The 26,452-nt window shown below is 44.0% G+C and overlaps 1 protein-coding gene and 1 pseudogene across 5 annotated transcripts in view; both read left to right on the forward strand.

The window, feature by feature from the left end:
• BOD1 (biorientation of chromosomes in cell division 1) overlaps positions 1-25,962 on the forward strand; it is a 63,905-nt gene extending 37,943 nt beyond the window's left edge. For 3 of the 5 annotated variants that reach the window (XM_089678682.1, XM_089678685.1, XM_089678683.1), the window contains 3 exons: positions 7,582-7,653; positions 23,881-23,927; positions 24,918-25,962. In XM_089678682.1, the coding sequence (XP_089534808.1) occupies positions 24,942-25,454 (513 nt within the window). In that variant the 5' untranslated portion in view covers positions 7,582-7,653; positions 23,881-23,927; positions 24,918-24,941 and the 3' untranslated portion in view covers positions 25,455-25,962. The remainder of the gene's footprint in view (positions 1-7,581; positions 7,654-23,880; positions 23,928-24,917) is intronic. The other 2 variants (XM_089678684.1, XM_089678687.1) reach the window with 1 other exon arrangement.
• Positions 16,675-18,939, forward strand: LOC149461095 (uncharacterized; annotated as a pseudogene).
• Positions 25,963-26,452: the final 490 nt, after the last annotated feature.

Genomic DNA, 26,452 nt, shown 5'->3' on the forward strand with positions numbered 1-26,452 from the left:
CACACATATTGCAATACATGCTTGTTGTATTGTTGGGTCAGTAGCCAGACCTGAACTATATAGCTCTCCCCCATTGTGTCTTTTCCCCTATGTTAGCATTGTGTCCACAGTAGCATTTGTATAGGCAGAGCAGAGTAGGACTGGCCATAGAGGGATTACTCTGACGCAGTTGGCCAGCTTAAGCATGTATTGCAATATGTGTGAACTAAATATCCCTATTTTTTGCATAGTCTGCTTGAAAGGGTATATACCAATGTGCAGAGGGTTCTTAAGAATTTCTAGCGCTTTCCACTGTAAGCACACTGCTTTGTATGGCTCTGCTATGCAGAGCCATACAAAGCAGTGTGCAGGAGCTGAGAGGGGAGAGATCTGTGTTGTTTATAAACAGGTCTCTCCTCCGTCGGAGATACTCGGAGATCACTGGCAGCCGGTGAGTAATCACTGGCTGGGACCTTTTTTTGACAATCACTGCATTTCACCTTTGACCTCGTGTTTTAGCAATATTTGTTTGAATGGAAAAGGCCTAATTTGACTTAAACCCTTTTAAACAGCACATTGGCAGTGACTTCTTTTCCGTTGATAGGTTCAGTTGCTCTGCTCTGCTGGTAAACTGCGGACTTTGTACTGATCTTCTTTCTCGTTATTTATTTAATGTTTTTATTCAGGGATTTGTTTGGTTACATCATAGGTGCAATTAATGCACAGTAGCCAAGAGCAGAGCGTGGCAGGACAGCTATCTGTAATTCTCCATCACCTGGCAACAAATGCTGCTCAGCAAACATTCTGCTTGTTTTATGGCTTACTCACCTCTCTCATACCACTGGGTACTGTCTTTCCTACTCCCCTTATGCTCATCACTACCTCTGGGTTTATTTGACTATGAACTGCGTACACAGCCTGGCATTTTTATTGTACTACAGAATTAGAAAGCAGACCACATAGTTCTATTTATAAAAGATGCAACTGTTGTAGGGTCTGTATACACCAATGTGTTTTATTGTAGGTTTCACCCAAGCAAGGCTTAGTTGTGGTCAGGGTGGATTTGATTTAAATCAAACGGCTTTAAATCACGATTTAAATCACTAGTCAGTAAGGCTTGATTTAAATCCTAGTTTTCTACATAAAGACTAATTCTTGCTGGTATAACTTTAATATGCAAGTAGATGAAGATTTTTAGAATAACAACTTTTCATATTAGTTTTTTTATCCCCAGTTTAATAGGTTAATCATTCATATTTGGACACCTTTTCTGTCGTACTTAGGAAGGAGAAAAAAAATCATTACCTTAATAATAACAATTTAAATAGATTTATTCAACTGAAACAATAACATTCCAGCATATGTCATTTGCTTAAACATCCATGTTTGTTAACTAATTTGGCTAAACAAAATATATATATTTTAAGAAACTTAGACTGTCAGCCCCTTCCTCCTCCCACTTAGTTTCACTTTCTTCTTGTGCAGATCTATTCCACTCCAAACAATCAGAAACATATTGTTTCTATTCTCTTCACTGAACTTCTTGAAACTTAGCACTGAAGGGGTTGATTCTGTATTCATAGGTTTGTAGAAGTTAGGATTAAGGTCTTTTTCTTAACTCTGTTCATGTTATAACATTTTTGCTGTGAAGAAGAGGCATGTGATCTCCGCTGAGTCAAATTCAGTTTTGAGAACTGCAAAAGTAAACCAAGCATCTGTGATAATATCTTGTAGGCAGAGAAACTGCCCAATAATCTTACAACAACCTCTGGAAGAGCATGACATTGTGAATGGATTCATGGAATTTATTTACCAAAAAAATTAAACATATACAGCCTTATTCTACATAATTAAAAAACTAATCTTTATTTCATGATGGAATAACTTTTGGATGGTAATATATTTTCCGCAAAAAGCATGGTATTTAATAAAATCCAATTTAAATTAAAAAAATCCAATTTGTTTTTTTTTTTAAATCATTGATTTTTATCCACCCTGGTTGTGGTCCGTACTAAACTCATTGGTTGAGCAAAATGTGTCGAGGAGTGATTATTTGGACAGGGTAATCTTGATTTCAAATGTTGTTCTTAGGGTACCAAAAAGTTGCAGACCCCAAGAAATTCATAGAAGAGGAGAGAAAGCTGGGGGAAGGCAGGAGAGCCTTTATAGTGCAGTATGGTCTAGGATCACAATACAGAAGATACTTGGTACAATCAAATAAAAAATAAAAAAAAAAGGCTTTTGTAACTTTCCTTAATGAAACTCACAATAAATGCTTAGTGGTCCCCGCTCAGGCTGCAAGTTCCAATGACTTGGATGCCGCTGACTAGTGACGGTGCAGGCCAGGAGCGGACTGACAACTCATGGGGCCCCTGGGCAAAAGGGGATCATGGGGCCCCTGTGTCCTTGCCCAAACTCAAAGCCTATGAAAAAGGTACCAGGTCTCATGGGGCCCCCTACTGACCCTGGGCCCTCGGGCAGTGCCCGAGTTTCCAAATGGTCAGTCCGCCCCTGGTGCATCGTGAAGAAAGGTTCGCCCAGACCCAAAACACGCTATAGAAATAGGAAGAGACACACCTCACCCACCCCGAATGGTTAGAAAATTAAAGCAGCCTTGATTCATCTAAGCCATGCCCCTAACAGGGCTTGGTCATGGAGGCTGGATGAACCATGTTGGGGGCATGGCTTGGATGAATCGAGCTATGGCTGCTTTTGCCAGACTATCTCTTTCTATTTCTACAGCGTTTCATTAATGAGGTTGCAGATTACTATATGGAAATGGCATGTTGCAACCTATTTTCACCACTTGTGGAGAATATAACTTTCTCCACTCAGAATTTTAGCTCTTTCAGATGTCCAGTCCTTGTTTCATGTGCGGATTAAACTTGATGTATTATATTTGGTGTGTAATACAATTTTCCTTGCACGAAGAAAGAGCAATATCCTGGATCTTTCTTCACAGTATCTCTCCGTACCATTGACACTAAAGACCCACTGTCCTGTGGCTGCCTTCATCCACTTTTTATTTTTTTAACTGCATCAAGTTGGTGGGATCATGGACTGCCAGTTGTGATGCCGTTGCTGGATACCTCAGAGTGTGGCTTTGTTTCTTGGATTTTTTACAATATGTAGTGGAAAACCATGCAAGAAAGAGAACATAAGAATGTTATGCGCATCACATACCAGTGCTGATTTTCTTTTTTTAATCACCTTGGGTCTCTGTGGGGGGGGGGGGTAGTGTTTCAATGTACATGATGTAAACTTTTTGTTAAAGCGTATCAAAACCTAAGAACAAACTGTTACAGGAACCCTGTTGCTATACTGAAGTTTCCCAGGAAAACTATGACTGTAAAAGAGAATGAGTATTGGCCTCTCCTGCCACCTTGGCACTAGACACCCCAACTTCACGAGAAGTTATCCCACAAAGCTCCCATAAGCATGCACACAAGAGTTACATTGTTCCCAGATATTGAGAATACATCCGGGCTGTATGTTGTATGGCACCTGGGCTGTGCAGTGTATATATTAAAATAACAATTATGAAGAGCATTGGGCAATTGTTTTTAACTGTGGTACTTTAGTTCCACTTTAAGCTAGGGATGCACTGAAATGAAAATTCTGGTGCTGAAACCGAAAATTCAGGATGCACTTGGCCGAAAACTGAAATGGACACTGACATTGGCAGCGAACCGGTGTAGTGATCTGTCATCGGCTGTGTCCCGTGGATCGCGCCGGAGGGTTTAAGCTCGGCCGTCATTGTACAATAGGCCGGGTGGGAAGAAGCTGAAGTGTGTCAGGTGCACAGGCTGTGAATGGGATGGGTGTCAGGTGCACAGGTGCCACCATCTTATGCACAGCCTGCACAACTGACATCCATCCCATACACAGATTACGCACCTGACACCCTACCCATGCACAGCCTGCGCAACTGACCCCCATGCCATGCACAGCCTGCGCAACTGACCCCCATGTCATGCACAGCCTGCGCAACTGACCCCCATGCCATGCACAGCCTGCGCACCTGACCCCCATCCCATGCACAGCCTGCACACCTGACCCCCATCCCATGCACAGCCTGCGCACCTGACCCCCTTTCCATGCACAGCCTGCGCAACTGACCCCCATCCCATGCATAGCCTGCGCACCTGACCCCCTTTCCATGCACAGCCTGCACACCTGACCCCCATCCCATGCACAGCCTGCGCACCTGACCCCCATCCCATGCACAGCCTGCGCACCTGACCCCCATCCCATGCACAGCCTGCGCACCTGACCCCCATCCCATGCACAGCCTGCACACCTGACACCCTGACAGCCTTCTGTAGTAGGAGGGGTCAGCACAACACACATCTCTCCCCGGTCAGAACAAAGAGGGGTGGAACCAAGATGCAGCAGAACTCTCTTAATCTCCTCTCCTCTACAGTACTGGCCAAAGGACACTTTCGGCACCTTATCACTTGTTTTTTTTTATATCGCCAAAATGCCAATAGGGCTTATTTCGGATGAAACAATTCGGCAACCGAAATTTCGGTGCATCCCTACTTTAAATTGATGAGCTTTTTTTTGAAAGTTTTAATGTATATTGCAAATCCTTTGTTTATAATGGCTAAGTAGGTAAAAAAAAAAACAGAATGGCATGTGAACCCTACAAAATCCACAGCACTAAATGTCTCCGTCTCCAGTGACCAGTGCTTGCATTCAGGCACAGATTCCTTTTCAATGGACCCTGATATTACCATACTTTGGAGTAGACTTTATCCCTACTTATGATTCTCTCTACCAAGCCAATATTCCACCATTACTTCCCCAACTGAGAACCCTACTTTCCTCTTGGAATTCCATGTCCCTGTCTTGGTTTGGCCGGGCCCATGCTATTAAAATGTCATACCTACCAAAATTGCTCTATCATTTCCTCGTCCTTTTTATATTCCATCCTCTACTCTCCGTATACTGCAGAGACAAATCTTGGACTTCATCTGGGCCTCAGGACATTCTAGGCTATCTTGCCATCTTATCTTCTGCCCTAGAATCCGAGGTGGGTTGGGAATCCCACATATTCAGAACTACTATGTAGCTGCTCAAACCACACCCCTAGTACAGCATTTCTCAGGACTCAACCTTCTACTCTGGGCTATGCTGGACATCTTGGTGGTTCACTCATTTCAACTATCTTCCATTGTCTGGCTCCCCCCACCGTCCAGACCTAAACCTCTCGACCCCATCTTGACTCGTTCTTGAATCGATATGATTGTTCTCTGGGGAGTCGGACAAGACCGCCTTCAGGTGGTGGATTACACATGGCTTCACCACCATCTACTCAATGTTGACAGCGAATGGTTTACGTTCTTTCCCGCAATTTCGAGAACATTATCATACTCCCTCTAATGAGATGTTTTGCTGCTTACAACTTAGTCGTTTTATTAGACCGCTATTCTGTACTACTACAATCCCGAGAACTTTAGCTAGCTTTGAATCTTTATACAAATCATCTGCCAATATAAGAGGAGCCTTATCCGCCATTTACAAAGCTCTCCGAAACCATGTTTCTGAATCTTTACCTGCGTACTGTGTTCAATGGGAGAAAGACCTTCAGGAAATCTTGTCATTTGAAGATTGGTGCCAATTTGGCAATCAGTTGCCAAATGCTCTCACAACATACAGGCTTTGGAAAATTCCTATAAGGTCCTCTCTCGCTGGTATTTCACCCGAGATTGTATAGCAAAATAAGTCCCCGGCTATGATGCTTTTTGTTATAGAGGCTGTAAGATGGAGGACTCGATGTATCATATATGGTGGTCTTGTCCGGTAGCCCAGAGACTATGGATTCGTGTTTTATAATATGATTCACTCAGTTGCACAACTTAATCTGTGGAAAAATCCAAGAAAGGCCCTGTTATTCCAACGAATTGCAGACTCTTCGGCGCTCCCGCTCCCTAATCAGGTTTTTTGTTATGGCCACGAAACAGACCATAGCATGTGCGTGGAGGGCACCGGGTCTTCAATTTGAGGAGGTCAAGTCCAGAGATCAGGGCTTTTTAATTAACAAAAAACTAACAGCCATACTAGAAGACAACCATGACCAATTTCTCTCTGTCTGGCAGCCTTGGCTGGATTACCAACTGACATCCCACTTTACTACTCGTTTACTTCATGTATGATCCCTGCACGCTCAAATTTCAATCTTCCAAAAACTCTTTCTCCCTTTCCTGTCTCTGCAGAGGCAGGAGGACAAATGCTAACACCCCGTGGCAAAATCCCCCCTTCTTTCTGTCTTCTTCTTTTTTCTACTCTTCTTCCTTTTTCTTCCCCCCCCCCCCCTTTTTTTTTTTTTCTCCTTTTATTTGCACTAGTGTTTGGTGAGATCCATACTGGGACGTCAACGTTTTCCATTTCAGGAGCCCTTGCTTCTCCATATGGCTTCACAGCCTGGTGCCCACTGCGCATTCGCGAGAAGTGCTGCGCTTTTTGAATGGCCCCGTAGTCTTCTGTTCGAGAAGACGAGGAGGAGGGGAGGACAACTTCCGCTTCCGATCGCCTAGGCGATTGCAGCGGAAGTGGGAGCAGGTACCCGTCAAATTCAGGTACCCGTCGAATTCGGGGGACAAAGGCTTGAAGCGGAACTTCCCCTTTTGGGTGGAGCTGCGTTTTAAGGTTTTTTTACATTAATGCATTAAGGTAAAAAAAAACTTGTGTTGCCCCTCCCCAGCCCCCCTTATACTTACCTGAGCCTGATATTGATCCAGGACTGTGCACTAGAACAGTGGCTCCCTAGGCTCTCTCCCTTCTCATAGGCTTAGAGACACCAGCAAGTGCCATTAGCTCCATCTGTTGTCATTCTCAGTCAGTAAGGAGGAAGTCGGGGCTCAGAAAAGCTGCTCTTGAAGTGTCTATGGACTCACAGAACTAGTTTGGGAGTGTGCCCACATAGAAAGCAGTTTGCTGTGGGGGGGGGGGAGCACTGGCCAGGGACCCGAGAAGAGGAGAATGGGGACTGCTGTGTGCAAAACCATTGCATAGAGCAGGTAAGTTTAACTTGTTATTTTTTAAAGAGGGGTTTGCAATCACTTTACGTCTGCCTGTATATTACCTCTTACTCTGCAGTGTTTAAGTTGTCTGTAAATGATGGAGTGATGTCCAAGTATAGTGTGTGCTTGGGGCTAATATCAGAGAATCTCAAGCTTTTTCCATGAGGTTTTGTATAAAGCAGAAGCAATCTCATTATGTGCTGCTAATTCATTTGTTAGCTGTGAAAACAACATATACTGTGGTAGTAGCCAGTGGTCACTATTTATTGATGATGACCCTGCTGAGATTTGTTTATTCTAGTTTTGAATTTGTTTCTTTGAAACACACGACTCTAACACATGCCACACTTTCTAATTTTAAATTAGGTATTTATTTGTAAGCTTATTGAGATTTTGCATCCCTTTATTTTGGAAATCTCAACCAATGAAAGGATAGAGATGTTGTCTGCATTTTTTCTCCTCTCTTCTCGTGAGCCGCCTGTGTGTGAATAGATTTCTGCAAACAAGCAATTGACTTCTCTGCACCAGAGCTGTGGGTGCTGCTTCTGTGCAGTCATTTGTCCCCACTCTCTTCCAGATTGCAGCATAAATCTTGGAGCCCACCGGACTCTCCAGAGCATACGTCTGCAGTCACAGATAACTTATACAGGTGAGTAGATACCCTGCCAACTTACATATATATATGTTTTGATTTCTGCTCCCCCTGCTATTTCAAGTGACTTTGTCACTTTACCAAAAAGATGCCAAGGTGCTGATGGGTGTGAAGACCCAGAACCTAGTGGTTCCTGGACAAACCTGCCAAAGCTTTCATTGCTCCCACATTGCCTAAACATTGGGCGGTTCTGATCAGACAATGCTCTGACATTTTATGTCAGTTCTGGAGTTTTCCCATTCTTCTGTTCCTATACATTCCTATAGGCCAGTCTCTCTGATGGGCTGCCTTACTTGCCAATAGGAATGTGTGGGTGGCAGGAGGAGGCAGGCAAGCTTCAGCCCAGCATTCAGAATGGGGGATCTGAGTGCTGCTGCTTGTATTGTTAAGCTCACTCTTTCTCTAAAATGAAAGCGCCTAAAATATGTTCCCTCACAAAGAAAATAGAAAAAGACTTCTTTCTACACTCCTGTGTTAGAAGTGTGCTCTGTGTTGAAAAGAAGCAAGTGCCTCTGAAAACTTTTCAGGAACAAACACTTTGGAAAGTGGTGATTTCCTGGTTCTCCGTGGTTTCTCCTGCAGGCCCCTGCATCATTAAAGAACATTGGTGAAATAGGGGTCAGCAGGCTGACACACTAAGGACAGTGGGGGACCAGGTAGCCGACGCTCCTGGAAGTATCGGTTTTTGAAGAGTCTAAAGTTGTCTGTTTCTCAGTATAGTGAAATTCACTTTTTTTTTATAGCAGGAGAGATTATTATTATACAGGATTTATATTGCACCAACAGTTTGCTCAGCACTTTACAATATAAAGGGAGACCTTACAGCAACGATACAGTGCAATACAAGAGGGTTAGGAGGGCCCTGCTCCTTGGAGCTTACAATCTAAGAGGGAGGGGCTGGTGGTACAAAAGATAACTGTGGGGGATGGACTGGTAGGAGGAATAGAAGATATGGTTATTAGCTGAAGGCGGGATAGGCTTCCCTGAAGAGCTAGGTTTTTAGAGAAAAGTGGGCAAAGTAGGCGATAGTCGGATAGATTGGGGTAGAGAGTTCCAGAGGATGGGGGAGGCTCTGGAGAAGTTCTGGAGAGGAGCATGGGAGGAGGAAACAAGGGAGCTAGAGAGCAGGAGGTCATTGGAGGAGTGGGGAGTACGGTTTGGGTGATATTTGGAGACAAGATCGGTGATGTAATTTGGGGCAGAGTTATAAATGGCTTTATATGTTATTGTTAATGTTTTGAATTTTATCCGTTGGACAATGGGTAGCCAGTGGAGGGATTGGCAGAGAGGGATGGCAGATATGGAACGGTTAGCAAGGTGGATGAGTCTGGCAGCAGCATTCATGATAGACTGAAGAGGGGATAGCCTGCGATTAGGTGAGCCAATGAGGAGGGAGTTACAATAGTCAAGACGAGAGATAACAAGGGAGTGCATAATTTGCTTAGTGGTTTCCGCGGTTAGGAATGGTCGTATCTTGGAGATGTTGTGGAGGTAAAGTCTACAAGATACCGAAGTCTACAAAGTCTACAGACCGAAGTCTACAAGATCCCGATATGGATAGCGATTGGATTTGGGCCTGAAAGGACAGATGGGAGTCTAGGATTACACCTAGTACCCTGGCATGAGGGGAGGGACTGATGGTTGTATTATTGATCTTGATGGAGAAGTCGGGGGGGGCACGGGCTGGAGGGAATAGTATGAGCTCCGGTTTACAAAGATTTATTTTGAGGAAGTGGAGTGACATCCATGCCGATATGTCACTTAGTAGGTTAGTAATGCGAGAGGAGACTGAAGGGGCGAGGCGAGGAGTAGAAAGATAGATTTGTGTGTCATCAGCATAGAGATGGTAAGTATTTTCTGTCTTCCCTGCAGAGAACCATGGTCTTTCATTTTAGTGACAGTTGCTTTAAACAGACTGTCACTTTACGCACACAGTCTATTTCTAGAAGATGACTTTCCATGTTAAATAAAATGCTAGGTAATGCTGCACAAGCTTTCTACTATGCTTGATTTAGAGAAACCACTGGTGACAATACAGGTTGTGACATGCCATCAAAAAGGGGTGATGCTTAAAGCAGAACTCTAGCCAGAATGTTTTTTGTTGCAATAAATGGAATAGAGAAGGTTTAACATCTTTAAGGTTTTTATTGCAGCCTGTGTCCTATTGGGGAGGATTTCCTCACTTCCATTCTTAATTACTGTGGTCCCTGAAACTGGGGTTCTGTCCAATAGCAGCAGTAGAAACACTGCGTTTTAGTGACTGGTCAGAACCTCTGTAAGGGTTTTGTTTGCTTTCCCATTGGGGCAATTTCCTTTCTTCTCTTGTCCCAGGGAAAATGTTCCCCAGGAAAGAAAGTGAAGTAGTCTTTCCAGTGCAGACCTGGATGGAAATAAAAACCTAGCTGAATTTCCAATCTATCTTTACTCCACCAAACACTGATACAGGTTTTGTCTGGAATTCCTCTGCACTGATTAGAGCTTTACTAGGATCTGGATTGAGTCAAATACATAAGATGATACCTATATCTCTGTATACTTTACACCGTAATGCATGCACCATCGGGCAGTGCCACCCGATATGCATACATTTGGCAGGTTCTGGACAGCCTCAAGGCTGAAATTCCACCTTAATGAACAGCAATCACATCTACTGTATTATACTATTGTGTTTTGGTTTTTTTTTTGTGTGTGATAGATACTAGCACAAACTGATGTTTTTTGGCCAGAACATGTCTTGGTGATCACAGAGAGGTTGATTTATGAAAAAAGTAGAACATGTTCACTTTGCAAAGTAAATTATCATGATGTCTAGTAAATGAGGTGAAGCTAAAATCCTCCTTTGCAAAGCATGCCCATTCCTGTGCAAGAAAAAAAACAGGATTCATTTTTCCTCGCACATAATTGGATAATTGCAGTCAGCAAAGTTTCAACGTATTCACTAATCTAAGTGAATTGTCAGTATGTAAATTAAAATTATACTTCGTTTACTGAATAAGGTGAAGCTGTGTTGGTCTTCTTTCCTTTTCTTCTTTCCTTTTCTGCACAAAGAGCCAGTTTACCGTCCTTGAGTTTTAGGGAAGACAGACTGAGTAGACCATGACCCATCATTGGCTTTAGTGAAAGGAATAGTGCCCTATTGTTGGTATCAGTGGGAAGAATGGTGCCCCATTGTTGGTATTCACGGTAGGAGTGGCGCCCCATCCTTGGTGTCTGGAGGAGGAATGGTGCCCCATCCTTGGTGTCTGGGGGAGGAATGGTGCCCCATCCTTGGTGTCTGGGGGAGGAATGGTGCCCCATCCTTGGTGTCTGGGGGAGGAATGGTGCCCCATCCTTGGTGTCTGGGGGAGAAATGGTGCCCCATCCTTGGTGTCTGGGGGAAGAATGGTGCCCCATCCTTGGCGTCGGGGGGAAGAATGGTGCCCCATCCTTGGCGTCTGGGGGAAGAATGGTGGCCCATCCTTGGCGTCTTGGGAAGAATGGTGGCCCATCCTTGGCGTCTTGGGAAGAATGGTGGCCCATCCTTGGCGTCTGGGGAAAGAATGGTGCCCCATCCTTGGCGTCTGGGGGAAGAATGGTGCCCCATCCTTGGCGTCTGGGGGAAGAATGGTGCCCCATCCTTGGCGTCTGGGGGAAGAATGGTGCCCCATCCTTGGCGTCTGGGGGAAGAATGGTGCCCCATCCTTGGCGTCTGGGGGAAGAATGGTGCCCCATCCTTGGCGTCTGGGGGAAGAATGGTGCCCCATCCTTGGCGTCTGGGGGAAGAATGGTGCCCCATCCTTGGCGTCTGGGGGAAGAATGGTGCCCCATCCTTGGCGTCTGGGGGAAGAATGGTGCCCCATCCTTGGCGTCTGGGGGAAGAATGGTGCCCCATCCTTGGCGTCTGGGGGAAGAATGGTGCCCCATCCTTGGCGTCTGGGGGAAGAATGGTGCCCCATCCTTGGCGTCTGGGGGAAGAATGGTGCCCCATCCTTGGCGTCTGGGGGAAGAATGGTGCCCCATCCTTGGCGTCTGGGGGAAGAATGGTGCCCCATCCTTGGCGTCTGGGGGAAGAATGGTGCCCCATCCTTGGTGTCTGGGGGAAGAATGGTGCCCCATCCTTGGTGTCTAAGGGAAGAATCGTGCCCCATCCTTGGTGTCTGTGAGAGGAATGGTGCTCCAGGGGCTGGATAAAGGCAATCAATGTGCCACATCCGGCCTATAGGCCACGGTTTGGAGACCACTTGTTTACACTTGGACCACTTGGATGTGTTTTCATAGGAAGTAGTTCGAAGTGCTCTTTTAGTATTAAAATAATCCACCCTCATACCCCAACATGTCTCCCCTCATCAATCGCTTTACATGTACATATACAGAAAAAGTAAAGTTTTTGCGACATGCCCTTAATAGGCCCAGCAAAATGTTTATGCCCTCACTCTGGCATGCTCTGAAATGGAATGCAAAGAGATTGGTTGTAGAGCTCTGTCTAGAACACTGACCATACACTAGTAGATTTTGTAACAAACGTTTGTATGAAAATTCCCAGTACAATTGATGACTGGACAAATGTCATTCGAATTGAATCAAAAATGTCATTTGCTTTTACATTTGATTTTGAAATGAATAGGGTTTCCCAAACGAAAAGCAAATTCACTGTTTAAAAATTAAAATGGTTCCTTACATTAAGGTAAAAAATGCTTGGATAGCAGTATGCCCTCCCCTCCCCTTATACTTACCATGCTCAATCTAGCACTGTGCCCATCTGTAGCTCTCTCCCTGCTCTCACAGGCTTTACTGTGCAGAGTCCGATCCTATGATGAGGGAGCAAGGTGGCGGGACCAAGCTGTGCTGTCTGTGCCTATGGATGTAGGTAGCACAGCTCGGGCTCAAACCTGCAGGGGTATCACAATAGGAAGCGGTTTATTATTTTGGCACACTAAGAAGAGAAGCCAAGAGCACCGGCAGAGGACCCAAGAAGAGAAGATTTAGGACTGCTCTGTGGTATTCTATTCCGCAGAGCAGGTAAGTATAAACCTGTTTGTTATTTAAAAAAATTGAATTTACAATCACTTGAATTTGTTTGAGAAAAAGGATCAATCCTGGTCCTTCAAGTTTTCTTGTTATAGCTGTTAAAAATGAATGCCGGTTTGACGATTAGAAAATTGAATGAATGTTCTTAAAACAAAAATTTTTTAACAAAATTCTACATTTGTATGGCCATCTTAGAAACACCATCTTGTCTGGGCTGGGTATTCCGCCTTAATGCATTTTTGTAAAGCGATTAGTTGCAGCTTGTTTGGGGCATATTCACAACAGTGTGTGGGCTGATGTTATTTTGTATGGGCACAATTTACCTTTTTTCAATTTTATTTAAGTGTCACAATATGACACGTCATTCAGGTCTGTGCAGCACAGCATTTTGCGTAAAAATGCAGCTATATTTTATACAGTATCTCACAGAAGTGAGCACACCCCTCACATTTTTGTAAATATTTTACTCTATCTTTTCATGTGACAACACTGAAGAAATGACACTTTGTTACAATGTAAAGTAGTGAGTGTACAGCTTGTATAACATGTAAATTTGCTGTCCCCTCAAAATAACTCAACACACAGCCATTAATGTCTAAACCACTGGCAACAAAAGTGAGTACACCCCTAAGTGCAATGTCCAAATTGGGCCCAATTAGCCATTTTCCCTCCCCAGTGTCATGTGACTCGTTAGTGTTACAAGGTCTCAGGTGTGAATGGGAAGCACGTGTGTTAAATTTGGTGTTATTGCTCTCACTCTCTCATACTGAGAGAGAGGGTCAAGTTTCTTGCATCCTTCTAGAGCAGAATGAAAACTCCTCCTACAGGCTTTAACCAGTGCTCAGCTGGACACTGATAGAAGTCACAAGACTGCTCTAACTGCTGATGAGAAAAGGTATTTAGCAGTTTATATTTACTAAAATAATTGCATTTCCATGTGCTGTGTACTGTGGGAGACCAGATATAGTGAATGCAGGGTCCTGGGTTTAGTAACACCTTAACTGTTGAGTTTTCAGCAAACTTACACTTTTCTAAAGTCATATGTGGGGGCTTTTTTACCTTGCAAAAGATTTGTATTGGTCAGTCCTGAGATTTACAAAGCCCTGACAGACAGCACAGCTAGCATAGTGAGACTTTTTTTTGTTGTTTTGTGCAATGATATTGCACATAAAGGCCATTTCCCTCCTCCTTCCCTCCTCTTCTGCCATCGCTGTCCTCTTCTCCCTTCTTCGGATGTCTCTTGTGGTAAGCTGGGTAAGGAGGCACCCGTATGTGCATGCTCCAGTTGGGTCCCGAGCTGGGCTATGAGTGTCCATAGATACATACAGCACCAGTAAGGTACTCCCTCCTCCTCCTTTATCGTCCAACGCGGAACACAGAGTAGGCTATAATCATTACTGTCTGGGTTATGCGCCACCTATAGGTGAATGGACACTGACCGACCACACAGACAGGAAGTGCCCCCCATATAACCCCTCGTACACTGGAAGTACCTCAGTTTTTCCGGGGAGTGTCTGGAAGATGTTGGTCACTGAAGTTCAGTTCTCTGTAAGGATGTGCTTTGGTCCTAGAAATGGTTCTTATAAGATCAAGGGACTGATAATTGAATCTATTTGGATGGCTGTACTAAAATAAATGGTACCCGAGCATCGTATGGAATATTTATTTATTTATTTAAGGTACTTATTTAGCGCCGTCAATTTAAGCAGCGCTTTACAGATATATATATTGTACATTGACATCAGTCCCTAACCCTCAAGTGGTGTACAATGTAAGGTCCCTAACTTACATTCATACATACTAGGGCCAATTTGGACAGGAATCAATTCACCTACCAGCATGTCTTTGGAGTGTGGGAGGAAACTGGAGTACCCAGAGGAAACCCACGCAGGCACAGGGAGAACATGCAAACTCCAGGCAGGTGGCGCCGTGGTTGGGATACGAACCAATGACCCTAGTACTACCAGGTGTAAGTGTTAACCATTTAGCCACTGTTCTACCCAATGGAGGACTCAATGAGGTTTTGTTTGTTATGCGAACCTTTTGGCACTGGACTCTGCATTACGGATCCCTGTGCATTTTTGTTAAATGACCAAGGCGATTTTAATATCTGTTTATTAGCAGAGCCCTTCTTCGGTATTGGTGAGTTTGCCCTTTTCTTTTTTTTCTCTTGGGAAAAAAAAAAAGTAAAGAAGTAGCATGGAGAGAGGGATGAATATTTTCATATGTTTCCAGGAGCAAAACAGAAGATTTGACTATGCTTAGACAGCCTTTTTTATTTTATGCAAAGCACCAATGCTGCCTATGCAGCCAGGCAGAGCCAGGTATCCACAATCCCTGTGTCCTTTTTCAGGTTTACCACAAGAGGGCATTGGCAGCGCGGTATCGGTACTAGCTACTGTCTGTGTTCCTAGCTGGTTTTCGTTTGACATGTGGGGAGCCTTTGTCAGGGGTAACCATTTTCCAGTTTCAGCTGTGGTCAGTAGGAGCCGAGGCCCGCCTGCTGGATCGTGCACCATCCTCAGGTCCTGAAGATCCTACTTGATGTTCCGCAGTGGCAGCTTGCCCTGAAAGACCAGAGGCAACTGGAAAATCGGAGCCGCTTCTCTTTGGTATTGTGGCTACTACCAGTGTGTCTGCTTCAGTATACGTTACTAAGGATGATTTAATATCTTCCTTGGCTGGATTGGAGAATAAAATAGCTGACATGATTTTTGCAGTTACGCAGGGAGGGAAGAAGCATGAAAAATCCCCCTCCCCTGATCATTCTGTTTTGGAGCAGCAATGGATAGAGGATATGGAGGAAGTGGCTGTGGAGGAGCTGTAGGAAGGTCAAGCGGAAGACTCCACTTCAGGGGAGTCAGCACTTGAGAAGGGAGGCTTCTGATGCCTCCCACTCCTCCTTGGGTTCACTGTGAACTCTGCAGAATGATCAAACTTTTCCATTGCATCCGCTCCTAGAGCAGGTAGAATATGCTGACTGGGGTCAACCAGATAATTTGTTCCTCCCAAGAGGTTTTCCCTGCTGTATCCCATGGAAGTAAAATGGGTTAAAAGATGGCGTATGCCGACGGTTGTCGCAGCCACGTCTTCCTTGAATAAACATTTAACTTGTCCAGTGGACAATGCCCAAGTGTTTAAGGATCCAGCTGATATGAAATTGGAATCATTACTGAAGGCTTCTTTAGCTCTTGATGGTTCTTCTGCACAACCTGCGGTAGTGACAATTGGTGTATGGCAATTCCTGAAGGGCCATGTTAAACGGTTGGTTAAAAATCTTCCTGGTCAGCGAGAGGATTTTGTTGAGGAAGTGGCGATTTTACCCCATGCTTTGCTGTGGATGCCCTTAAGGATTTAATACAGCAGGTTTCATGATTGGCTCTCCTCTCAGTACACGTGTGCAGAATCTTATGGTTGAAAAGCTAGTCGACGGAATTACCTTGCAAAAAATTACTGGTTGGATTCCTCTTTCATGGCGAGTGCCTGTTTAGTGATGTTTTAGATAAATACATCCAGAGGATTTCGGGGAGGGGGGAAGAGTTCTCTCCTACCAGTTAAGAGGAGAAGTAAGCGTCCATCTTTTAAGGGCTCCAGTACTCCTGCTGCTACTGCCTCAGTTGCCAGGCAGTTTCGGTGCTCACAGGCCCTAAGCTCTCTTTATGAAGGGATGCCCCCCCCCCACTCGTACAGGTGTCTCACAAGTGCCTGGGAATACGGGATTCAGGACAAGTGGGTCATTTCCACAATTTCTCAGGGGTGCAGACTAGAGTTTCAAGTTCTTTCCCCTCCCCGGTTTTTAAAGTCCCCTGTACCCACAAACCAGCTGAAGAGAAATTCTTTATTTCAAGCACTCGATTGATTGCTGACCCAAGGGGTAATTGTAGAAATGCCGTCAAGCGAAAAGTTCAGGGGTTTCTACTTAAACCTGTTCACGGTTCCTAAGCCAAACGGAGACATGAGGCCTATACTAGATCTCAAGGCTCTAAACCAATTGCCATTTGTTTGTTTCAGATGGAATCAGTCTATTCAGCAGTAGCCTTGCTGCAGATAGGTGATTTTTAAGCGCCCATAGACATCAAGGACGCATACCTTCATGTACCAATATTCCAACCTCATCAAAGGTTTCTGCAGTTTGCGGTAGAAAGTCTTCATTTTCAATTCATGGCTCTGCCCTTTGGGTTTGCCACACCCCCTTGTGTTTTCACAAAAGTTCTGGCTCCAGTATTGGGCCTACTAAGAGTCCAGGGAATATCGGTACTAGGGTACCTGGACGACCTATTTGGAGTTTAAAGTGATGATAGTCTTTTTTTTTTTTTTTTTTTTTTTTTTTTTTTTTAACAAACGTGTTATACTTACCTGCTCTGTGTAATGGTTTTGCACAGAGCAGCCCGGATCCTCCTCTTTTCGGGGCCCTCCCTCCTGTTGGGTGCCCCCACAGCAAGCAGCTTGCTATGGGGGCACGCGGGCAGGTGTGCTACTGAGACATGGCTCTGCGTGTCAATTCACACACAGAGCTGCGGCTCGGTCCCTGCCCCCTCCATCTCCTGATTGGCTTGCTGGCTGTGATTGACAGTGGCTCATTCGCTGTCATTGAAAAACCTTGAGCCTTTAGAACCACTTTAAGGCAAAATGTGGCTTTTGGGCTTGGTTCTAGATACAGTGCAGGCAAAATCTTCCTTCCCCCCGGGAAAGTGCCGTGCTGCCATGCGAGCGAGATGTCAAGTGCCGTGCGAGATGTCAAGAGAAAAAGATATCAATCTATACGCCTCTGCATGAGGTTGCTGGCGAAGATGGTATCTGCATTCAAGGCAGTTCCCTGTGGACAGTTCCACTCCAGACCATTGTAGATAAACATTGTCTGTCTGGAACATGTCTCTGTTCCTCAGGGAAAGGCGGAGTTTGAGTTGGTGGTTGGTGGCTTGGATCCTGGAAATAGGAAAGTCTTTTTTTTTTCCGGTAGTTTGGAAAATAGTAACCACAGATGCCACTCTTTTTGGCTGGGGGGGGCTGTCCTTGAGGGAGCCGCAGTCCAAGGGAAGTGAGCTCAGCTAGAGAAGTCTGCCCATGAATGTCCTGGAACTTCGGGCAGTTCGCTTTGCTCTGAAGCTTTGGAAGATCAGGTTACATGGACATCTGGTCAGGATCAAGTCTGACAATGCCACGCCCGTGGCTTACATCAACCACCAAGGAGGCACCAGGAGGTGGATGGTCCAGGAGGAGGTGAATCAGATTCTAGCTTGGGTGAAGCTTCATGTGCCATCTCTGTCAGCAGTTTACATTCCGGGGGTAGAGAACTGGCAGGTGGATTTTTTCATTTGTCAGCAGTTGGTTCCGTGAGAGTGGTCCATGCACCCCGAGATTTTCACTGCAGCTTGCCAGCATTTGGTTACCCTGGACGTAGATCTATTGGCATCCAGGTTCAACAAGGTGGGCAAGTTTGTATCCAGAACAAGGGACCTGCTCACATTCGGGGTGCATGCTTTAGTGACTACTTATGATCAGTTCTCCCTAATTTATGCTTTCCCCCCGATTCAGCTTCTGCCGTGCCTTTTGCGCAGGATCCGAGAGGAGGTAACATTGGTGATCTTGGTATCCCCGGCCTGGCCCAGGAGGGCATGGTACGCAGATATACAAAAACTAGCTGTGGACAGTCCATGGGCCTTTCCAGTCCGGGCGGACCTACTGTCTCAAGGCCCAATATGGCACCCTGCTTTACAGTCGTCAAATTCGATGGTATAGCTATTTAAGCCAGGATCGTGAGGGACCAAGGGGTCTCGGTTCCAGTTATTTTTACACTGTTGAAGGCTAGGAAGCCGATTTCCAGGAACATCTATTACAGAGTCTGGAAATCTTCTATTTCGTGGTGTGAGTCCAAAGGATGGCATCCCAGGAAGTATGTGATTGGGAGGAATCTCTCTTTTCTCCAGTCAGGTGAGGAAATGAGTTTGGCCTTGGGCACCATTAGGTCAGATTTCAGCTTTGCCTGCATTCTTTCAAAGGCATATTGCTTCGCACTGCCTGGTTTCGGGCCTGTGTACACGGGGTGATTACTGTGATCTCTCTTGTCAGGCTACCCTTGTGCCCATAGGATTTAAATTTGGTATTGGTTATCTTGCAGAAGCAGCCGTTTGAATCTCAAACAAAACATAAAAACGTACTTTATGTTTTTAACAGAGATGCTGTTCAAGTGTAATCCACTAGAATATAAACAAAAATCTCAACAGTGTATGTAAACTTAAAAGTGCCCATAAATGTCCAGCTATGTAAAAAGAGTGCTTCCAATCCACAGTCTATCTTCTTCATTAACCACTAGCCTACAGGGCACTTCTACCCCCTTCCTGCCCAGGCCAATTTCCAGCTTTCAGCGCTGTCACACTTTGAATGACAATTGCGCGGTCATGCAACACTCTACCCATATGAAATTTGTATCATTTTTTTTGTGACAGATAGAGCTTTATTTTGGTGGTATTTAATCAACTCTGGATTTTTTATTTTTTCTTAAACCAAAAACCACTGAAAAGTTTGAAAAAAAAAGTTTTTTCTTAGTTTTTGTTATAAAATTTTGTAAATAAGTGATTTTTCTCCTTAACTGATGTGCACTAATGAGGCTGCAGTGATGGGCACTGATAGGCGGCACTGATGAGGCACTGGTAGGTGACACTGATAGGCATTGACAGGCATCACTGATGGGCACTGAAAGGCAGCACTGATACATGGCACTGATAGGCGCCACTGACTGGCACTGTTAGGCAGCACTGACTGGCACTGATAGGTGGCACTGATTGGCATTGATAGGTGGCACTGACTGGCACTGATGGGTGACACTGAAAGGCAACTCAGATGGGCACTGATATGTGGAATTGATGTGCACTGGTAGGCACTGATATGTGGCATTGATGGGCACTGGCATGAGGCACTGATGAGCACTGACACAAGGCACTGATGGACACTGACAGGTGGCACTGCTGGGGCCACACTGATCATCAGTGCCATGATGATCAGTGTACATGATGTCCCCTCCGCGGAAAGCCGATTACCGGCTCACCTCTCCTCACGAGCTGTCAGCGTGACAGCTCGAGAGGAGAGATAACCGGCATTTTCCTGTTTAAATGTGATCAGCTATGATTGGACACAACTGATCACGTGACCAAGCCAACATCATCGGCTCTTTCCGTGATCCCTGAGCTGCGCATGCACGGTGAGAATGGGAGGACGTCATATGACGTCCTCCCAGAACGAGAGAACCACCTTGCATCTGTCATATTACTATATGGCGGGCGGGAGGTGGTTAAAGTGCTCAAGAAAAACAAAGAAAGTGACTGGTGCTCATCAATCGGTGTCCCCTTTGTGACCACAATCACTAGATCTGGTGGACACCTTGCTTTTATGCAACAGTGGTAACAGTCAGACAGCGCTCTTGTCTGGTGAGGACTCCTTATTGCTCTCCACCCTGTCCTTCCAGCCAGGAACATAGCAATGAATGAACTTATACCTCAAGTAAAAATCAGAGGAATAGAAGAAACCCTCCTAGTGTAATATTGTCTTTAATAATAAAAGGTTTTGGAATTGCACTTACGATGAGCATAACAACATTGAGAAGGAACAGGGCCCTCTAATCCCTCTTGTATTGAACTGTATTGTCTCCCACTATAATGTAAAGCGCTGAGCAAACCGTTGGCACTTTATAAATCCTGTATAATAATAATAATAATAGAGTCTTGTAAAATCTACCGGGCTGTATAATTATGGTCTTGGAATGCCGCTGGCAGTGTACATTCCATGAGCCGGATGTGACATTACCGGAAACCAGAAGCTCCCTCCCAACACGTTTCGCCCCTCCCAACGTGTGCCTTCAGAGACAGAGATGTCCTAATGACTTAAATGTTTTTAACATTGCACTGTTTATCTCCTACTCACCTCCCTGCTTGTCTCCAGCACCGCACCAGGGGACTAGCCAGGAGGGAAGAGACCTCACAGTGTAATGAGCACCGATTGGGTGCTCTTTTAACGCTCAACAAAAGCACTTCTGCTAAGCGAGTAAATAAGGCACCGGCTGCAATCGGGGGGGAATGTATTCCTTCAGGTTACCCTCGCACATGGAAGCACTTGGGTGCTCAGTACTATCTCCTGCTGAGCTGCCAAATCAAGCTGCGGTGTCCACTCAGGTAGGCCCAATTCACACCTGGGTGTTTTGGGATTGCAGCAGAATCTCTGCGATTCTGCCAGCAATCTCAAAATGCGCTACAATCACAAAACACAGGTTCAGGTTGCATTATTATTCAATGGCACTTAAAATGCGGTGCAGTTTTAGGAGCAGGAGCTTCTTTTGGATGACAAGCTTCACGTGATGGGAATTGTCGTGCGACAGTTGCGGCAAAAATGTACCACGTTTCAAATAATGGAACCTGACCCTGCGTTTCGCAGTTGCGGGCAGAATCACAGCGATTCTGCCACAATCCCAAAATTCTGAGATGTGAATGGAATCACCCTGGTTCACACATATGCGATTCTGGATGCGCCTGACAGGCTAGATATTATGTGGTCGTATTGAGGTGGTTCACACAGATGCAATTCACACGCATTGCGTTTTGAGTGCCATTACAAAAAATAGGGTTCTGTGCGAGTTTGTAGCAGTGTGTTCCAGACTCGCAAGTGATAGAGTAGAGTGGCATGCAGAGAAAAGTGTTCACATAGGATTACTATTGACAGGAGCTTTTGCATTGAAGTCTGTGGGAGGTGTTTTTCCATTGAAGTCTGTGGGAGGTGTTTTTGCATTGAAGTCTGTGGGAGGTGTTTTTGCATTGAAGTCTGTGGGAGGTGTTTTTGCATTGAAGTCTGTAGGAGGTGTTTTTGCATTGAAGTCTGTGGAAGGTGTTTTGCATTGAAGTCTGTGGGAGGCGTTTTTTGCATTGAAGTCTGTGGGAGGCGTTTTTTTGTATTGAAGTCTGTGGGAGGCGGTTTTTTGCATTGAAGTCTATGGGGGAGGGGGGGGGTTGCATTGAAGTCTATGGGAAGCTTTTTTTTGCATTGAAGTCTATGGGAAGCTTTTTTTTTGCATTGAAGTCTATGGGAGGCTTTTTTTTTTTGCATTGAAGTCTATGGGAGGCTTTTTTTGCATTGAAGTCTATGGGAGGCTTTTTTTGCATTGAAGTCTATGGGAGGCTTTTTTTTTGCATTGAAGTCTATGGGAGGCTTTTTTTTTGCATTGAAGTCTATGGGAGGCTTTTTTTGCATTGAAGTCTATGGGAGGCCTTTTTTTTGCATTGAAGTCTATGGGAGGCTTTTTTTGCATTGAAGTCTATGGGAGGCTTTTTTTGCATTGAAGTCTATGGGAGGCTTTTTTTGCATTGAAGTCTATGGGAGGCTTTTTTTGCATTGAAGTCTATGGGAGGCTTTTTTTGCATTGAAGTCTATGGGAGGCTTTTTTTGCATTGAAGTCTATGGGAGGCTTTTTTGCATTGAAGTCTATGGGAGGCTTTTTTTGCATTGAAGTCTATGGGAGGCTTTTTTTGCATTGAAGTCTATGGGAGGCTTTTTTTGCATTGAAGTCTATGGGAGGCTTTTTTTGCATTGAAGTCTATGGGAGGCTTTTTTTGCATTGAAGTCTATGGGAGGCTTTTTTTGCATTGAAGTCTATGGGAGGCTTTTTTTGCATTGAAGTCTATGGGAGGCTTTTTTTGCATTGAAGTCAGTGGGAGGTGATTTTTGCATTGGAGTTCATGGGATGCTAAAATGCAAAATTGCATCCCATTGACTTCAATGCAAAATGCTTGCCCACAGCAGGGCTAATGTAAAAAAAATGAAAATCCACTTGCCCGGTACCTGGAACTGCATGTCCCAGGTGTGGGGCAATATAAATCGTGCATCCCTGTACCTGTTTATCTGCAGTCTTCTCTTTTAAATCTGTCAGAAAAAAGGGGCAGAGAGCTGAAATTAAACATTATAGAGCTCAGTGAGGAGAGCTCTGAGAGCTAATTGGAGGGAATGGACACGCCCCCTTCACACAGCTCACAGGAACAGAATTGAGCCTGTCAATCTGCTGGAGGCCCTTCCCTGTCTCCTTTTTTCTCTTGGTGTCACGAAAACCTGTCAGAAGTGATTCAAGCTGATTCATGAGGAATTAAGCAGCAGAGAGAAATTACACTTAGTGCTCTTCATTGAGACAAGTACACACTATAAAGGGATATGCTTTGTTCATATCTGAGGTTTACAAACCCTTTAAGGTAACAAGATGTTTAGACTTTAGTACCACTTTAAGTAACAAAGCTACAGTAGGTCTTGTCCCCTGCCCTGTATCTGTGAATGGACAGTAAGAGAGAAGACTGGTGAGGTTCTCTCTCTTTTACTATAAGTAGGGGCGGACTGACCATTTGGAAACTCAGGCACTGCCCGAGGGCCTGGGGTCAGTAGGGGGCCCCATGAGATGCCCCTGTTACCTTTTTCATAGGCTTTTTGGAGTTTGGGCAAGGACACAGGGGCCTCATGATCCCCTATTGCCTGGGGGCCCCATGAGTTGTCGGTCCGCCCCTGACTATAAGCATGTTCTTTGCCGGCACATGTAAATAAAGCACACCTGGCTCAGAATGCTGCCTCCCCATCTTCCAGGCTTAGTGCTGCTGTGCAGAGGACTACAAGAGGCTGATAAAAAATAATTCAGGTGATTCTTCTGGTTGTATTTTAAAATAAATGTATTTTTTAAATAGATGTAAGAGTGACGTTTGGGTTATACACATGTGGTTCCTAAATTGGCTGATTTATGCTGCCAATTTAACTCAGCAGTTTTCAGGCAATTTTAACCATTACCGCCAATGTTGGATCATGAAAAACAAGCAAATGAATCAAGACACCCTGAAAAAACTGAGCATCATTGCTGTGATTGATTTTGTTATAGGAGCTTAAATTTCAGAGCATATGTCTGGTTTTAAAGATCTCATATATAGAATGTTCATGTTAATGTATCATGCAGGCATGCTTCTTGTGATGTGAATTAATGAATGTAGAATTCGGGCCATTCAGTCACACCTGGATTTTAGGAAGCCAGGGAACATATCCTCTCTATTTGTAACAATAGGTATTAGCTCTAATTATTTGGAAATATTAGCTCCTGCTTCATACCCTGTGATGTGTTGTATAAAGAGCATGGCTAGAAACACTATGGCTTTATTGCTGCTCTTTTATTTAAATTGTATTTTAATTCACTCTCTATCTGTTTTTCAGGAAGGTTGTAGAGTGACAGAAATCTCTGGAAACTCCACTGCCACCAGGTATGTTGTGCTGCTTAGTATTGGGCTTTATCAAACTTAAGCAATCATTCCCTAACCCTAAGTTCACACCTAAGCGTTTTCTGCAGCGTTTTGCATTCTTACATGTTTTCATCTGTGCTTTTTCACCCGGTGCATTTTTTGGAAAGGGTCAGGAGTTGTGTTTTTGGTTCTCTAGACTTCAATGGAAACCCTGCAGAAAAGCATGTATTGCGTTATTGATGCCTTTTTAATGTGTTTTGTGTTTTAAATCTGCCTAGCAACAAGAAAAAGAAAAAAAACGCAGGTCCAAAACGCAATGCAGAAACGGCTCAAATGCAACCTGCATAGGTGTGAACTTAGCCTAAAGGAGTTGTCCAGAGTAAAATGAAATCAGATCTCTCCTAAAAACATCTGTGGTTTAACCTTTCTTCTTTGGTAACCACCAGTAAGACCTTCATCTTTCTTTTGGTTTTTATATCGGCAGACTAGGTTGGACCTTTTGATATAGACAAGCTCTCATCTCATTGGTCAAGTTTCCCCTTCAAAGGCATTGCTGTAATAATGGAAATCATGGCTTTTGGTTCCAAAACAATGAGGAAAAAGGGGTGGAATTCTCATGGTGCTTTGCTACTATAACACCATAAATTGCTGATCCAGAGGGTATCCAATAGCTTTTGGGGATTTGGAAGGCTGTTGGAACATTTTGGGCCATGCTTTATTAGGAATGTTCTGCTTTCCTCTGAAGCAGCTTAGGGTTTAGAGTTTTTGCGTGCAGGTTTTTAATCAGTTAATTTATTTTTTTATTGGTGGAGCTCCATAGACATGTTTTGTTTTGTTTTTTTGTTTTTTTAACCAATGTAGCTGTAATATAACAATGAAGGAGTGGAGTCTGTAGTAGTGGCATGGTTTTGGTTTACTCTAAATATTTTATAGTATTTTTTTAAATAATAAAATTTTAATAAAAAATGTATTTTGCAGCAGTGTCCATATAAAGATATTCTTTACTCCTAGGTGTTGGAAGGTTTGCAGGAATCCATGGCTGAAAGTGGAGGTGGAACAAGTGGCTCTTCCAATATGGGAGGAGTAACAAATGTAGCCTCTTTGCCTCCAGGAGATCCCCAACTTATTGCCTTGATTGTCGAGCAGCTTAAGAGCCAAGGACTTTTTGATGTATTCCGAAGAGATTGCTTGGCAGATGTCGACACCAAGCCAGCCTACCAAAATTTAAGGCAAAAAGTGGATAATTTTGTTTCTACTCACCTAGATAAGCAGGAGTGGAATGCAGGAATGAACAAGAACCAACTCCGTAACGGGCTGAGACAGAGTGTCGTCCAGACTGGGATGATGGAAGCTGGAGTAGATAGAATTATTTCACAGGTGGTAGACCCTAAACTCAATTACATATTTCGGCCACAGATAGAAAAGGCTGTTCATGAATACTTAGAGTCTCAGAAGAGAGAAGAAGTTGTGCCAGCTCCTCCGCCGCCTCCGCCACCTCCAGAACCAGAGGAGAGTGACCCTCCTGTACCATCTGAAAGTGCCTCTTAGAAGACAATCTGTTTTTTAAACAAACAATGACCGCATCTGTGATGCTTATAAACTATAGAGGTGTTAAGCAATGTGCTGGATAGCTTACATTAGAGTGAACTGTAAAAAACAAAAAGTGAACTAGGATCAGACAGTGAAGGTGGTTATCTCTTGAAAGCCTTACTGTAAGGTCCTTGATCTAGGGTCTCAATTAATCAGAAGTCAGACAGGGCTGTAGTTTGTTTGATACTGTACGGAACTGTAATTTGTAGATTTTTTTTTTTTTTTGCATGTGACAATATTTTGGAAATGACGTAAAAGGGTGTGGGTGATTCTGAAATTAAATATTGTTTGCCTCTGAACATAAGACTACCTACACTCTTAGGTGAATGTACAAGTGTTGTTATGTTAGACTGCCAAATTATGTTCAGCCTATTTTTTTTTTTTTCTTGTCTTGTTTTTGAAAGATTCATTTTAGTTGTATGCATACACAAGGAATTTTCTGATAACTGCAAATAAAATTTTTTTTCATAAAATGTTGTCATTTCTGCTTTTGTGTGTTATGTAGTTTACATTTACCATTCATTAAGTAAAGGGCAAGTGTACTGTATACACTTTGTGGGAGTTGTAGACTGTTTCCACTATCTCTCAACACGTATGATTTGCTTCTAAGAGCAAGAAGTGAAACCCATCAGTGAACTTCCAGTGCCGTCCATCAAGCATTGCATTTGTGCTAAATAATGAAGTTAGCAGAAGTTGATTTTTTTTTTTTTAAGATTTATTAATCCCATTCCTCCAGATTCAGGGTCAGTTTCCTGTTGCTGTTTAGTGTAACCTTTTTTTCTCTGTTCGATTTATCACCAAATAAATAATCCATGGCAGGTTTGACTCAGAATGGTGAAAGCGTGAAATGCTTTTATACTGACACTTTGAAGCATCAGGTGTTCTGTATGTGAGAGACTGCAAGACCCCTACAGTGGATGTTTTGAAATGCATTATAAATAGGCAGGGAAAGGGGG

Source organism: Staurois parvus, unplaced genomic scaffold (assembly GCF_062004578.1).
Source record: "Staurois parvus isolate SC_StPar_1 unplaced genomic scaffold, SC_StPar_1.0 ptg000209l, whole genome shotgun sequence".
Lineage (NCBI taxonomy): Eukaryota > Metazoa > Chordata > Amphibia > Anura > Ranidae > Staurois > Staurois parvus.